The 13,603-nt window shown below is 38.2% G+C and overlaps 1 protein-coding gene across 5 annotated transcripts in view; it reads left to right on the forward strand.

Moving 5' to 3' along the window:
- Positions 1-10,517, forward strand: part of LOC140713718 (solute carrier family 12 member 7-like) — a 219,369-nt gene extending 208,852 nt beyond the window's left edge. For all 5 annotated transcript variants that reach the window (XM_073024142.1, XM_073024144.1, XM_073024143.1 and 2 more), the window contains 2 exons: positions 4,143-4,276; positions 6,335-10,517. In XM_073024142.1, the coding sequence (XP_072880243.1) occupies positions 4,143-4,276; positions 6,335-6,426 (226 nt within the window). In that variant the 3' untranslated portion in view covers positions 6,427-10,517. The remainder of the gene's footprint in view (positions 1-4,142; positions 4,277-6,334) is intronic.
- The last annotated feature ends 3,086 nt before the right edge of the window (positions 10,518-13,603 follow it).

Here is a 13,603-nt window from a genome sequence, read left to right on the forward strand (position 1 = left end):
TCACTGGTTCTTCACACAACCCTGGAACATCTGGACAGCAAAGGTGCATACATCAGGTTGCGCTTTATCAACTACAGCTCAGTTTTTATGTAATACCATCTTCCCCTCAAAACTAATTAATAAACTCTCTGGCTTCATTGCCTCCTTGTGCAACAGCATCTCCTCCATAATTTCCATCAGGACAGGTGCTTAGCCCCCTCTTCTACTCAGTTTATACCTATGTCTATGTCACTAAGCATAGCTCCAATACCATATTCAAGTTTGCTGATGACACCACTGTAGTGGGCTAAATCAAAGTTGGTGATGAATCAGCATACAGGAGGGAGATTGAACATTTGGTTGAGTGGTGTCATAATAACAACATCTAACTCGTATCAGCTAGACAAAGAACTGATTGTAGACTTCATAAGAAGGAAACCAGAGGTCCATGAGCCAGTCCTCATCAGAGGTGGAAAGGATTAACAGCTTTAAATTCTTGGATATTATTATTTCAGAGGACCTGTCCTGGACCCAGCACATAAGTGCAATTGTGAAGAAAGCATGGCAGCACCTCTGCTTCCTGAGTCTGTGGAGTTTCGGCATGACAGCTAAAATTTTGACAAACGTCTATAGTTGTGTAGTGGCGAGTGTATTGACTAGCTGCATCTAGTATCAAAACGCCAATGCCTGTGAAGGGAAAATCCTACAAAAGGCAGTGGATTTGACCCAGTACATCATGAGTAAAGCCCTCACAGCCATTAAACACATTTACATGAAACACCATCATAGGAAAGCATCATCCTCCATCAGAGATCCTCACCACCCAGGCCATGATCTTTTCTTGCTGTTAGCCACCAGCTAGAACGTACAAGAGCCTCAGGATGTGAACTTGTATGTTCAGGAACAGTTACCACCCCACAACCATCAGGTTCCTGAACAAAAAAGGGATAAATACACTCACTTGCCCATCCATTGAGGTTTCCCCACAACCAGTGATCTCATTTTAAGGACTCTTTGTTTTGTTATTTCATATTCTCTTTATTTATCAGTATCTACTTATATTTGCACATGCACAATTTGTTGTCTCTGCACTCTAGTTGAACTTCCATTGATCCTATTATAGTCACTATTCTATAGATTTGCTGAGTACACCCGCAGGAAAATGAATCGGGGTTGTATGTGGTGACATATGTACTTTGATAATAAAAGTTACTTTGAATTTTGAATAAATCAATAACCATAATAGAACCATAGAAACAGAAAACCTACAGCACAATACAGGCCCTTCAGCCCACAATGCTGTGCCGAACAGGTACATACTTTAAAAATTACTAGGGTTACCCAGAGCCCTCTATTTTTCTAAGCTCCATGTACCTATCCAGGAGTCTCTTAAAAGACGCTTTTGTATCCGCCTCCACCACTGTCGCCAGCAGCCCATTCCACGCACTCACCACTCTCTGCGTAAAAAACTTATCCCTGACATCTCCTCTGTACCTACTTCCAAGCATCTTAAAATTGTGCCCTCTTGTGTTAGCCATTTCAGCTCTGGGGAAAAAACCTCTAACTATCCACATGATCAATGCCTCTCATCATCTTACACACTTCTATCAGGTCACCTCTCATCCTCCATCACTCCAAGGAGAAAAGACAATCAATGAAAGACCACACCAACAGGGTAGACAACCAGTATGCAAAAGTCAACAAGCTATGCAAAAACAGACAGACAGACAGAAATAAATAGATAGATAAGCAAGCAAGCAATAAATATTGAGAACATGTGATAGAGTCCTTAAAAGTAAGTCCACACTTTGTGGGAATAGTTTAGTAAGAGGGCAAGTGAAGTTCAGTCAAGTTATCCCCACTGATTCAAGGGCCTAACAGTTGAGTAATATCTGTTCCTGAATCTGGTGGTGTGAGTCCTGAGGCTCTTGTACCTCCTTCCTGATGGCAAAAATGAGAAAAGAGCATGACCTGGGTGGTGGGAGTCCCTGATGATGGATGCGGGTTTCCTGTGACAACGATCTATGTAGATGTGCTCAGTGGTAGGGAGGGCTTTACCCATGATGGACTGTGCTGTATCCACTACTTTTTGTAGGATTTTCCATTCAAAGGCATTGGTGTCTTCACACCAGGCAGTGATGCAACCAGTCAATATACCCTCCAAGTTTTAGAAGTTATGCCGAGTCTTTGCAAACTTCTAAGGAAGTAGAGAGTTTCTTCATAATTGCATTTACGTGCATTATGACTTACCCTCATAATGGTCTTTCAATATATCAGAATTGAAATTCTATCTATTTATTTCAATTCCCTCTGTTGCTTTGCTACACATGAGTTCATTATCTCTTTCAGCTACAGAGTCAGTGTTATACAGCACACTCAGCCACACTGACCAAGGTGCCTTCCTGATCTGCTTCCGTTTGTTTGTGGTTGTCCGTGTCCCACTATTCATGTACCTGCCAAATGTCTTTTAAACAGCATTTTCCCCTGGATTTTAGCTAGCTTACACTTCATCTGAATCTCTTCTCTTCCTCCTCATGAATGTAGCAGAGCAGTCAGCTGACTGGATCCCATGCTTTGGAATTCACTCCCCACCTGTTTCCTGTATAAACATTTTCCTTTCCGTCATCTGATTTCCTTGCACCACGAGAGTGGAATAGCCAGAGCATTCTTCACATTGACAACATTATATGAGGGAAATGGCTGTTATTTGAAGTGTTGAATCCATACTTAATCTTTTACGTTAAGTTAGAAGAATTGGTTTTGATGTCCAAAAAGTTAGGAGTACATAGATTATTTTTAATATTTTGCATGATTATAACTGCTTAACTAGGCATCACTATAGACTAGGTGGGCAAAACAGCGACTTTTCTCTTTCTGCAAGAGGAAAAAATTTGCTTAAGAATGAAATGGGATGAATTCTTCCTTTAGAAACACTAACGTAATTATTCAAATTATATTACAAAGTAAGTTTGGAACTCTTCCATTCTATTGCAGTCTTGGAATTTATCTACATAACATATTTCTGATCACACACCAGCTTCCAAAGTAACCCATGTACATCGTAGCAACAGTCTGCAAAATCTTATGATCTGTACAACAGTGTACCCTTTTGAAAGAGAATATGCTACTGTGGCATTAGTCCATGTAAGATCCAGTCAACAGATTAAAGAACACCCTTCAGACTGTGAAGGGATGTTATATTACTGTTTTTAATAATTTCTTGCAAAATGGACTGAAAATGCATAATTTTCAAAAAAACAGTATTGCAAACATTCCTCAAAGATCAACTGTAAGTAATTTCTCAGCCTGTCACTGTGCAGAAAACATTCCAAGAAATCTTTTAAGGATTGAAAGTTTGCTCAGCAGTAATTAACATGTTCAACACTATCAATAGAAGTCAGTGACACTCCTGCAACCAGTAGTTATAGAACTATGCACCCTGTGGAGCAGTTTTGAGCTGCTCAAAGTAACATATGGATTTTTACATTAGCCACACTGTGGAAATTTCACATTTGCTGTCAGTTTCACAGCATGATGGTTCTGCAGTCATTATGGCCAGAAATGTGTTCCGGAGTCTTACTGTGAAATAAAGCAGTTTATCAGTGTACACCACCAGCATATCATCATCCAACCTTCTAGCAAAGTTTGAAGTAAGAAAAATATCCAGTCTCCATCACAAGTAGTTTTGTTTCACCTTTCAATATGCAGAAGCAAATATTCCAGTGAGCATGTTCCTCAGACTGCACTGGGAGTATCTGACGCAACTGAGCCTAGTCAAGGAGCCATCAATCTAAATTCGTAACAAAATAGGAACTATTGAGAGACATTGGATAGTCCCCAGTTACCAACATGTAATGGAACTATTACCTCACAATTTTAACAAAATATTATAGTCAGACTATTTTTCAATTGAATGTGAATAAAGGAAGTAAGTGAAAAGAGTTGTCTATTTTGGAACAGGTTGTTGCTATTCCAAATTTTTTTGAAATAATTCAGTATTATGTTAAATTATTTTATTCCAAGTTCTGTAAATGTCAACAGTATTAATAACCAAGTTTATTTTTCTTCTGCCTGACTTGCCTGTTATGTAAATGATAGCTTATATTTTGATTATTTGACTCAAACAGCATCCATCAATAATTGATCATCCTCCTTTCTTTCAGGAATCAGTCCAATGTTAGGCGGATGCATACTGCAGTGAGACTCAATGAAGTTGTTGTAAACAAATCCCAGGATGCCAGACTTGTGTTACTGAACATGCCTGGTCCTCCTAGAAACAGACAAGGGGATGAAAACTGTATCCTTTTATCTCTGCAACTACAAATTGTGCTGTTTGATGGTGAAAAAATGAGGCATGGGCAAGTATTGATGTGTTTTGTTTTGAATGACCTGTATTCACAAAGGGCTCTATTCTGCACATTTACTGTCCAGAACATTTTATTCTCCTTTTTAAAAGCCCCATTTTTACCACTATAATAAAACATACCCTCAGCCCTTTTCTATTTTAAACATCTTACTAAGTCCCTCACTTACAGTGACTGTGAGATAAAAATGGAAATTGTTTATTCTACTGCCTCCCTGACTCTTTCATTTTTCCCATAGCCTTGAGCCAGACATCCAGGCACCCCCTCCACTGACACTGGACCCCAGTCTCTTCCACTTCACTCGGTCTGTACATCAATATTCTGCATTTTCTCTAAACTTTCTATGAATATCACTAAGGCATAATCCCACTTAACAGTTGTAATTGAACCTTCCAGCCCTTGTACATTGTAGGCAGCTTCCTCTCAACCACTATTCCCTTCATAATAAAAGTGTGGTCATTTTTTACTGTGGTAAAATACTGTTGAAATTTTTTTTATTTTTGTCACACCATCTTCAAACAGTAGTTGAAGATAACCAGTATATAAGCATGTTGGTTCTGAAACCACTAAAGAACATTAGTTATGGTAAGCGGTTTCACCTATTTAATGTATAGAGTTGTCTAGTTAAGCAGTTCATATAGTTCTTTTCCACTAATCTATTCCTAAAGGCCACCACACTGCTTTCCTTATCCAATTCCCCTCAAATTCCCTCTTGAAAGGCAAGATAATATTTTCACCCACCTTACAAACTGTTTCTAAAATCATAATGTATCTCAGTTCATTTTTTAAACCACTGAATTTCAAAACGTTATAAAAGAGAGAAATAGCTTCATCATTTCCTCAATCTTGTGAGCATTTATGATTCAATAGCTCAGAACCAAGAAACTCTGTCTGTTTGAAGGAGCTGACTCGAGCCTTTAGGGAAGTGAAGTGCAGACGCCTGTCTGTGTGTATTTCTTTTAAAAATTCTTCCTGCGTCTTTTCTAAAGGAAGTATTGTGTGATTTTTGTAAACCTAGCCAGCTGCAATCTTCAGTCATGCTCTAACATTTCTCTGTAGTTAGTGTCCATATCTAGACTCTCCTTCAGAGGATTTAAAGCACATTTATAGCAAACAACTTCATTTATAAAGTTTAAAGTCTACTTTGGTTGGAGTCGGACCTGTGATCTCCTCAGTGGTTTCAACTGTTTAAGATTGTAGCGCTTGGTATGAAGGTTAGCACAGTGACACTGCAGGCAGTACAACTGTCTCTTAGCTCCAGTGAGCTAGGTTTGGGTGTTGTCTGTTGGAGATTGTACATTCTCCCTGTAATAGCATTGGTTTCCCCTGGGTGCTCCACATTCCTCCCACATCCTAAAAGCTTAATCAGTTGTCATAAATAAGCCCTTTTAAATTGCCCCTATTGTAAGAGTTAATGGGTATGTGTCAAAGAATAGATAACAGGGAAATAAGTAGGACGGCTGCAGTTGCGTTTAACAAACACCATGGATTCAAAGCACTGAATAGACGCTTCCTTTGTTGTAAGAGAATAGAAACACTTTGTTTCTGGATCGTATCATAGACTTGTATAATTAAATGTCTGCTGCTATACATGTCTGCAAATGACTTGTATAATTAAACACTCTAATCAGTGGGGATAGCTTGTCTAACAGTGCTAGCCAAACTCATCAGAACAAATAAAAGATAAGCAAAGGATGGTACCAGCAAAATGGATTTTGCGGTGCTTCCCAAAGCTATCAGGTTTATGTTGGAAAGTTTTATCAAAGCTGGGAGAACTGCACACCTGATTTCTTAACTTAAAAGTGTCTATAAGACACTGCTGAGGCCTAATAGTTTTTATCCATTTCTTGTCTCTAAACACTGTCCTGAGTTTTGACATTGAATATTTTGATCTTCACTTTAATCACATTCCTTCTGATCCATTACCTTCTAAAGTGGGGACTGGCTCTCCAGTGGAAAATAGATTCAGTCCTTGACTTGGAGCTTGACAGATATGGAGTTCCTGGAGGTGCTGACTGAGGGCTTGAACCGAGTGCTGATGGTGCGAGGTGGTGGCAGTGAAGTGATCACCATTTACTCCTAGACCTACAACCCAATAGCTTGGCTTGAAGCATATTTACCAAATGGTGCCAACAAATTTCATCAGTGACATGGGAACAGGGAGCTTTTGTATTTCATCTGCTGCTGGTATTTTTGGTAATGACAGAAGACAAGAGCATCCTGACAGTTAAGAGACTCCATGGGTGTTCTTTCCCATGACTCCAGATGACTGGAATCATTGCTGCACTTTCCTTAATGAAAGCAAAAAACTTGCACTCAAAGCTTGTTTTATGTTTTCATTTCACTCTCTGAACAGTTCTTTATAAATTCTGTAATCGAAATGTGTACCACTGTCAATAGTGCTGGTGTGTTAAATGGTGCAAGTAGAGAATGGTTATGCCTCTGCTTTCTGCAGAAATAGACTGGTCAAAACGGAATGGAATGAGAAGGATGGACTATTTTGAGGGAAGAATTATTCATTCTGCCTGTGTTTTGGTTTTGTTATATTAAACAAGTGTGCAATCCTTATTTTGTGTATTCTCAAGTCATCCGTAGTTTGGCTGAAGAAGCAGACTTGATGTGCAGGCAGCCTCTATCCAGGCACTTGCTAATATTGACCACCAGGAGGCCCTCCTGCTCTTTTTATTCCAGGTGACTTTGGATGTATCACCTCCATTCAGAAGTGGTTCAGTAAAAAATGGGGAGAAATGAAAGGTCTATCTGATCTTAAGCAGGTCTACCATGCTGATTGTGGGCACTCCCTAAGATTTTGTGACACATCACTCTTATTTCTTTTAAAGTTTGTCTAATTAGTTGCAGTAGGATAGGCTTAATCTGTTGCAGATTAACTGAGTTTTAATTTTAGGAATGTGCTATATATTTTGTCAGATACATTTTCTACAAATAAAAAAACAGCATTAAAATAAAGAATTTGTGTATATAACAATACAGTTAGGAGCGCTGCTTCTGCTTCTTAATCAAGATTTTAACTTAATACTTTCTGGCCATAGGGAGCAATGCCTTGGGTATTTACCCACCTTAGAATGAATGTAGGCAAATGTCTCTTATTTAAACAGCTCTCATTTAGTGTGTCCATTCATACTTCCAAGGCTTTTCCTCATTTTACAACTAATGTTTTATGAACAACTGAGTATTAAGTTAACCTAATCTTCAAAATTCCCTGCTAAATTTTCATTAACAAATGACCAATAAATGTACTGCCTTCTGTTTCCCAATTTTAAGCCCACACATTCATTGTGTAATTTTTGTACACAGCCATACCAATTCTGACACACTCCCCCAGTGACCATATTGACTTGCATAAGTTATCAACTGGAAGCAGTGGGTTTTACTGTAGACATTTCTGGCCTTTTTTTGTAGGTTTTCTACATCAATTCATTTCAGTGTAAGAGAGCTGCAGGATTACCTGGTCACTGATTTAATTATGATAACAGTTACATAAGCCATCACAAACATGGATTAGACACGAAAGCTGACATTTCAAAATTGGCCTTTGCTAAAACTTCTGAAGACTCAGTCTCCAACTTGCCCACCATACCTGCTGAACCGGCATCCTCCTCATGGGAAATTGCACAAGTCAGAGACTGAAATGTATCTGTTGTTGCATTGTGTAGCATCTTGCCTTTTGTAGTTGTGTGTTTCATGAGTTTAAATTCTGTACTATGAACTTTTGTTCAAAATGTGTAAAATTTGTATTCTCAATGCTTCTTGCTCCTGGTTGTGAGCTTTTTCAACTGAATTTTCCAAGCAGTGCTCCACCTTCTAAAGAGATCAGCAAGGTGGTTCCAATAATTTTAACTCTCAATTTCCAGCAGTTACCATAAGGAATGAACCCAAGGTAGAATTAGTCAACATACACATTTGTCATGCTCATTTGAATATATTTCTTATAGTGGATATAACTCTGTGCACTGTTTATTAAGATCACTGCTCAGCTATGCACTCTGATCTGCTGCGGGTTTGGAAGCAACTTCCTTCTCTGAAACTCTTGATACCTTTGTTCTTTTTTTCAAGCAAAGTCCTAGTTCCCCCAATACAGCAGTTTTTCCTCATTAAGATAAGGAGGACCTCTTGTCACTGTCCTTTCAGTAGGAGGGATGAAAGTGTGGGCCTTCGTATTAGCCTCCAAATAGCAGTCTTCCTCAAAGTTGCAGAGAGTCTGTCATTCATGTGTGATTCAGAAGGTATTATCTGTGCCTGAATAAATTTGGAATATGGGGATTTGGGTCCTGAGGAGCAGCAAAAACATTGAACAGAAGTCGATTTGCCCTGACCCAAGCATGATGTTATAAGTATCCTTGGGGTGAGATTGCATATCTGAAATACCTTTTGGTTTAGCTCTGCACACTTGGAACCAGTACTGTAGAATTCCAGGTTAAAACCAAACTGCACAAATGCTGTGAAATTGCTCTTTTTCTCAAATTTGAAAATCACAAGCAGTAGCTGCACCATTTGATTATTATATTGTAGTTATCTTTTGTTTTTGTACTGGTTATGGTGGATAACTATCGTGGGTTATCTTTTGCTTTTCACATTTCTTTTTACTTGTGAATAAGTTTTTTTTTGAAAACTGGGATTTACACTGGAAAAAAACTTCAATAAAAAGAGTAATTTGCTTTCAGGAGGTTTTGCCCCACTATGTTCTTGGAGGGAGGTGATGTGAGAGGAACAAGATTTCTTAAAAACTGGAATAGATGAAACTAAAACTTAAAATTTGTTCCCTTTTTTATACAAATTACAAAATGTGTATTTAACAACTTGACATTTGTAAATATGAAATTGCTGGCCTTTTCAATCACTACCATTCATGAATGATGGTAAAAGACAATATGTAATATATCCAGTTGAAACTATTGCACTGTTGTATTTTTATTACTGTACTAGGAGTATAGTTTCCTACAAGTGGAATACTGTGTACAAATGTTGTATCCCTTAATATTTTCAGTCTGAATTGACATTGGTAATGAATGATTACAAACTAAATGCACACAAGCCAAATAGATTCAGTCTGAAGCATTGTCTCAAAAAGTTTATTTTTTACTGTGTAGATATTAATATAAACCTGTTTAAAAATGATGTGAAGGTTACTGCCTCATCCAGAATTGAGGCATAGCCTTCGCACACACATGTAAATGCCACATCACACTTCCTAAGTTATCCATAGCCTCATGTTTTTTTACCAGTTATTATTTGCATTCATTTTTGATCTGATTGTACTTCTGGGAAGGTGGGGATTTATTTGATGAATATGGATTTCCTACACACAAGACCCTCACTGGAGCTTATCTATTTTTTTGGTCGCAACTTAGACATTGTTCTTTATATTTAATCATGCTGTAACTTAAAGATCTAAAATAAAATTTGAGTTCATTTGAATAAAAGTTAATCAAGTACAGTACCAAAGAGCACCCAGTGCATACGGTTATACCACAGCAAATGTTACTATCTTTAGATAAAGAAGAAAGCAAAGGAAAACAAAACTCTTTTGCTAAGTATTCTTATTATAATTTGCTAGTCTAGTAAATTCACCTACAATTTTTCATCCTGTTTCAAGATAGAATATGCTGGAAACATTTAACTGTAGAAGGAGAAATCTGTCATATGCAGCACTGGGAAAGAAAATAACATTAGTTTTTGCATCTCCTGTAGTTGCGTTAGGGAAGTGCTGTAACAACTATGATGGAGTCTGAGAAACAGACTGATTCAAGAAGATATTGAAACACTTATTTTTGACATTTTCCTTTCCTGCCATATAAGGATCCTAACAGTCCAGCAGTGAAATTGCTGCTTCACCTTGCACTCCGCCTTGGTTTAGTTTACTGCATTTGCTGTTCACTGCGTTTGTGTGTGTGTGTGTTGAGGGGTTGTGTACAGGACAGAACCCAGATTGGGTAATTACTTTGTGAAGGATTAGAGTTCAGTCCACAGGGCATCCACTCCATAGCCATTTCTGTTAGAGGTCATCCATCTGTGACATTGGCTCAGTTATTCTCTTTCTATTAGCACAGCCTGATCTACTGGTGATATTTCATAGTCCTGTATTTGACAAAATTTTATACTCATGTTATGACTTTGTAACTGCCTATATTAAACTCTGGTCACACTCTTCACAAATGTCTTCTTTGTTATCTCTATACTTCTCTGCAATTTAAACTAACTTGCATTTTACTTTGCCAATTCTAATAAAAGGGTCTTTGACCTGAAAAAATAAGTATATTTATCTTCTTGTAGGTACTTCCTGTCTGATTGAAATTGTCCCATATTTTCATTTACTATTATTTCATATCTTGTTCAAGGGTTAGAATCCTCTGCCTTCTACCTCTAGCACCTTGAGCACATAGTCAGAAACAAATTAAGTATATTACCTAAAAGCACTGACTGCATAAGATCTCATCTGGACGAACGGGAGTAGGAGTTGGTCAGCTGGCCCAACATACAATAACATTATTGCTGATCTGGTTATGGACTCAGCTCCACCTACCTGTTTTTTCCCCATAATCTTTAATTCCCCTGCTATGCAAAAAAAATACCTAACACCACCTTAAATATATTTAACATGGTAGACTCTACTGCTTCCCTGCACAGAGAATTCCACAGATTCACTACTCTCTGGGGAAAGCAGTTTATCCTCATCTCTGTCGCAAACCTATTCTCCCAAATCTTGACTAATGTTCCTTAGTTTTATTCTCACTAATCAGTGGAGACAGCTATCTACCTCTGTCTTTTCCATCTCATTCATAATTTTATATGTTACCCTATGATCCTCTCATTCTTCTGAAATACAAGAAGTATCATCCCAGGTGACCCAATCTCTCCTCATAGTTTAACCCTCTCATCTTCAGAATCAATCTCATGAACCTCTGCTGCACCACCTCCAAAACCAGTATGTTTTTCCTCAAGAAAGATCATAACTGCATTCAATACCCCAAGTACAGTCTCACCAGTACCCTATACAGTTGTAGCATTGCCTCCTTGCTCTTAAATTCAATCCCTCAAGGAATGAAGGCCAGCATTCCATTTGCCTTCTGGATAACCTGTTGCACCTACAAACCAACCTTTTGTGATTCGTGCACAAGCACTTCCAAGTTCTGCACTACAGCATGCTGCAATCTTTCTCCATTTAAATCAGTGGTTTCCAAAGCGGGCATATTGCCCCCCCCCCCCCCCACCCCCAGGAATAGTGGGAATTTCTAAGAGAATGATAATAAAGGGGGTAGTGTGGGGTTTGCACAATAGCAACAGGGGTAGCTGGGGATTTACAGGCTTAATTTAAGAAACGAATGACTAAGCTGATTAACATGCACACAATATTTCCAATCAACAGTGGGGCACGTTGGGAATATTTTCTTTGGAGAGATTGGGCTAAATCAAGGCATGGCAACAATGTGATGACATAAGCAGTGCCGTGTAGTGAGCAACAAATCTATTGGCCAAAGTTGTGCATGGCAGCAGAGCAGGATTTGGTGTTAACTAAGTAAGTTGGTGAGGTTATGGACTGGCGGATTGGTGCAGGGACAGGAAGGAGAGGCGCAGTAAGAGAATGAACATAGAGGCAGTAGTCACATACTAAAGTTTTTTTTGTCATTAAAGGACTTATTGGGAGAGGGACAGGGGATTGTGGAGAGATTTGCACAGTTATGTGCCCTGGAGCGAGAGACTGTGATAGTTTTGCATGTTTCATCTAACATTTCAATGTTTTTGCCAAATCTGGAAAGTCCTACACAATTGGAAAAGAACTGATTCTGCCAGCAGAAGAGAATTCCTGAGTACACTTTTCTACAAGTCTCCAGATTAAATAATTAAAGTGATACCACTCAATGACAACTCTATTCAAAGATGAATAAATGAGATGTCTTAAGAATGTGGAAGACCCATTATGCAACATACTTGGGACAGCAGAATTTGCTGTGCAGTTGGATCAGTAACTTTTCCAGGCAACGAGTCGTTGCTTCTTGGTTATGTGCGCCCAAGAGATGTTACTTTTTAAATGACGAGAAACAGAAACGGATATGACAGCGGAGTCAATATTTTTGAGCAACTTTTCAAAGAGAAGGACATTCTGCTCACCAACATTCTTGCATATGTAACAGATGGGATACCATCAATTACAGGATGTTACTATGGGATTATTTCTTGAAAAATGCTGGAGCTAACATTTTTACCATTCACTGTGTAATTCACAGATAACATTTTGTTACAGAAACATAAGTGGTCAGCTGCTCAAATGATTAAATGATGTTATTAAACTAAAATGAAGCCCCGTGCTCTACTATTTCAAAAGCTTTATATTGAGAATGATTAACATTTTCAATGCTTGCTGTTGCACACAAGTCAGATGGCCCTCAAAGGGAAGCTGCCAAAGACACTTGTATGTGCCTTTTGAAAGTATGATAAAATTATTTGAGGACTTGCATGCTTCTTTCAATAATGGACTCAAGAATAGTAGGCATAGCATTGCTTATTTGTCAGAATTATTTGTAAAGTTTGATGAAATCAATCTTCAATTGCAAGGAGATTATGTGACTCTTATCAAATTTCCCAAACCCTAGGCGTACTGTGAGTCTTCCAAGTCTTCTGTGCCCACCTGGGTGAGCAGCATAAAGATGTGTCAGAGAGATTTCAGGATCGATTCTCAATCCAAATTCCACATTGGATAATAAATCTGTTCCTCAATGGTTGTAATGAGGAATTAACAGGAAGGATGGAGAATGAACTGATCATGCTACAAAATGACTGAGCTGAAGCCAGGGTTCAAAAAAATCATCAAGACTTTTGGTTGCAGAAGAATGCTATCCTACACTATGGAAAATGGTCAAGGTGTTCTTTATTGCCTTTCCATCATCATATTTGGTGGAGCATGCTTTTAGTGCAGTCGCCTAACTTCTTCCAAAGCAATGAAACAGACTGTAAATTACTGAATATGAGGCTCAGAGACTCCTGAGTAACATTCAGCCTAATGTGGAGAACTGATTTCACTGCAACAAGCCCATCTATCTCATTGAAAGGTGAAAAAGCAATGAATTAGTGAACAGTTGGACTCCTAACTGTATGCTCTAAATGATGAAAATTGTTTTTACTATCTTTAAATAAGGACATTTTCATTTGTAGCATTAAAAGGATTTGAATAATTTTTTCAATTATTTGTCACTGCTTTGAATTTGCATTTCCCATTTTCTTTCACTGTGCAATGTAAATCAAAT

Source organism: Hemitrygon akajei, chromosome 20, assembly GCF_048418815.1.
Source record: "Hemitrygon akajei chromosome 20, sHemAka1.3, whole genome shotgun sequence".
NCBI lineage: Eukaryota > Metazoa > Chordata > Chondrichthyes > Myliobatiformes > Dasyatidae > Hemitrygon > Hemitrygon akajei.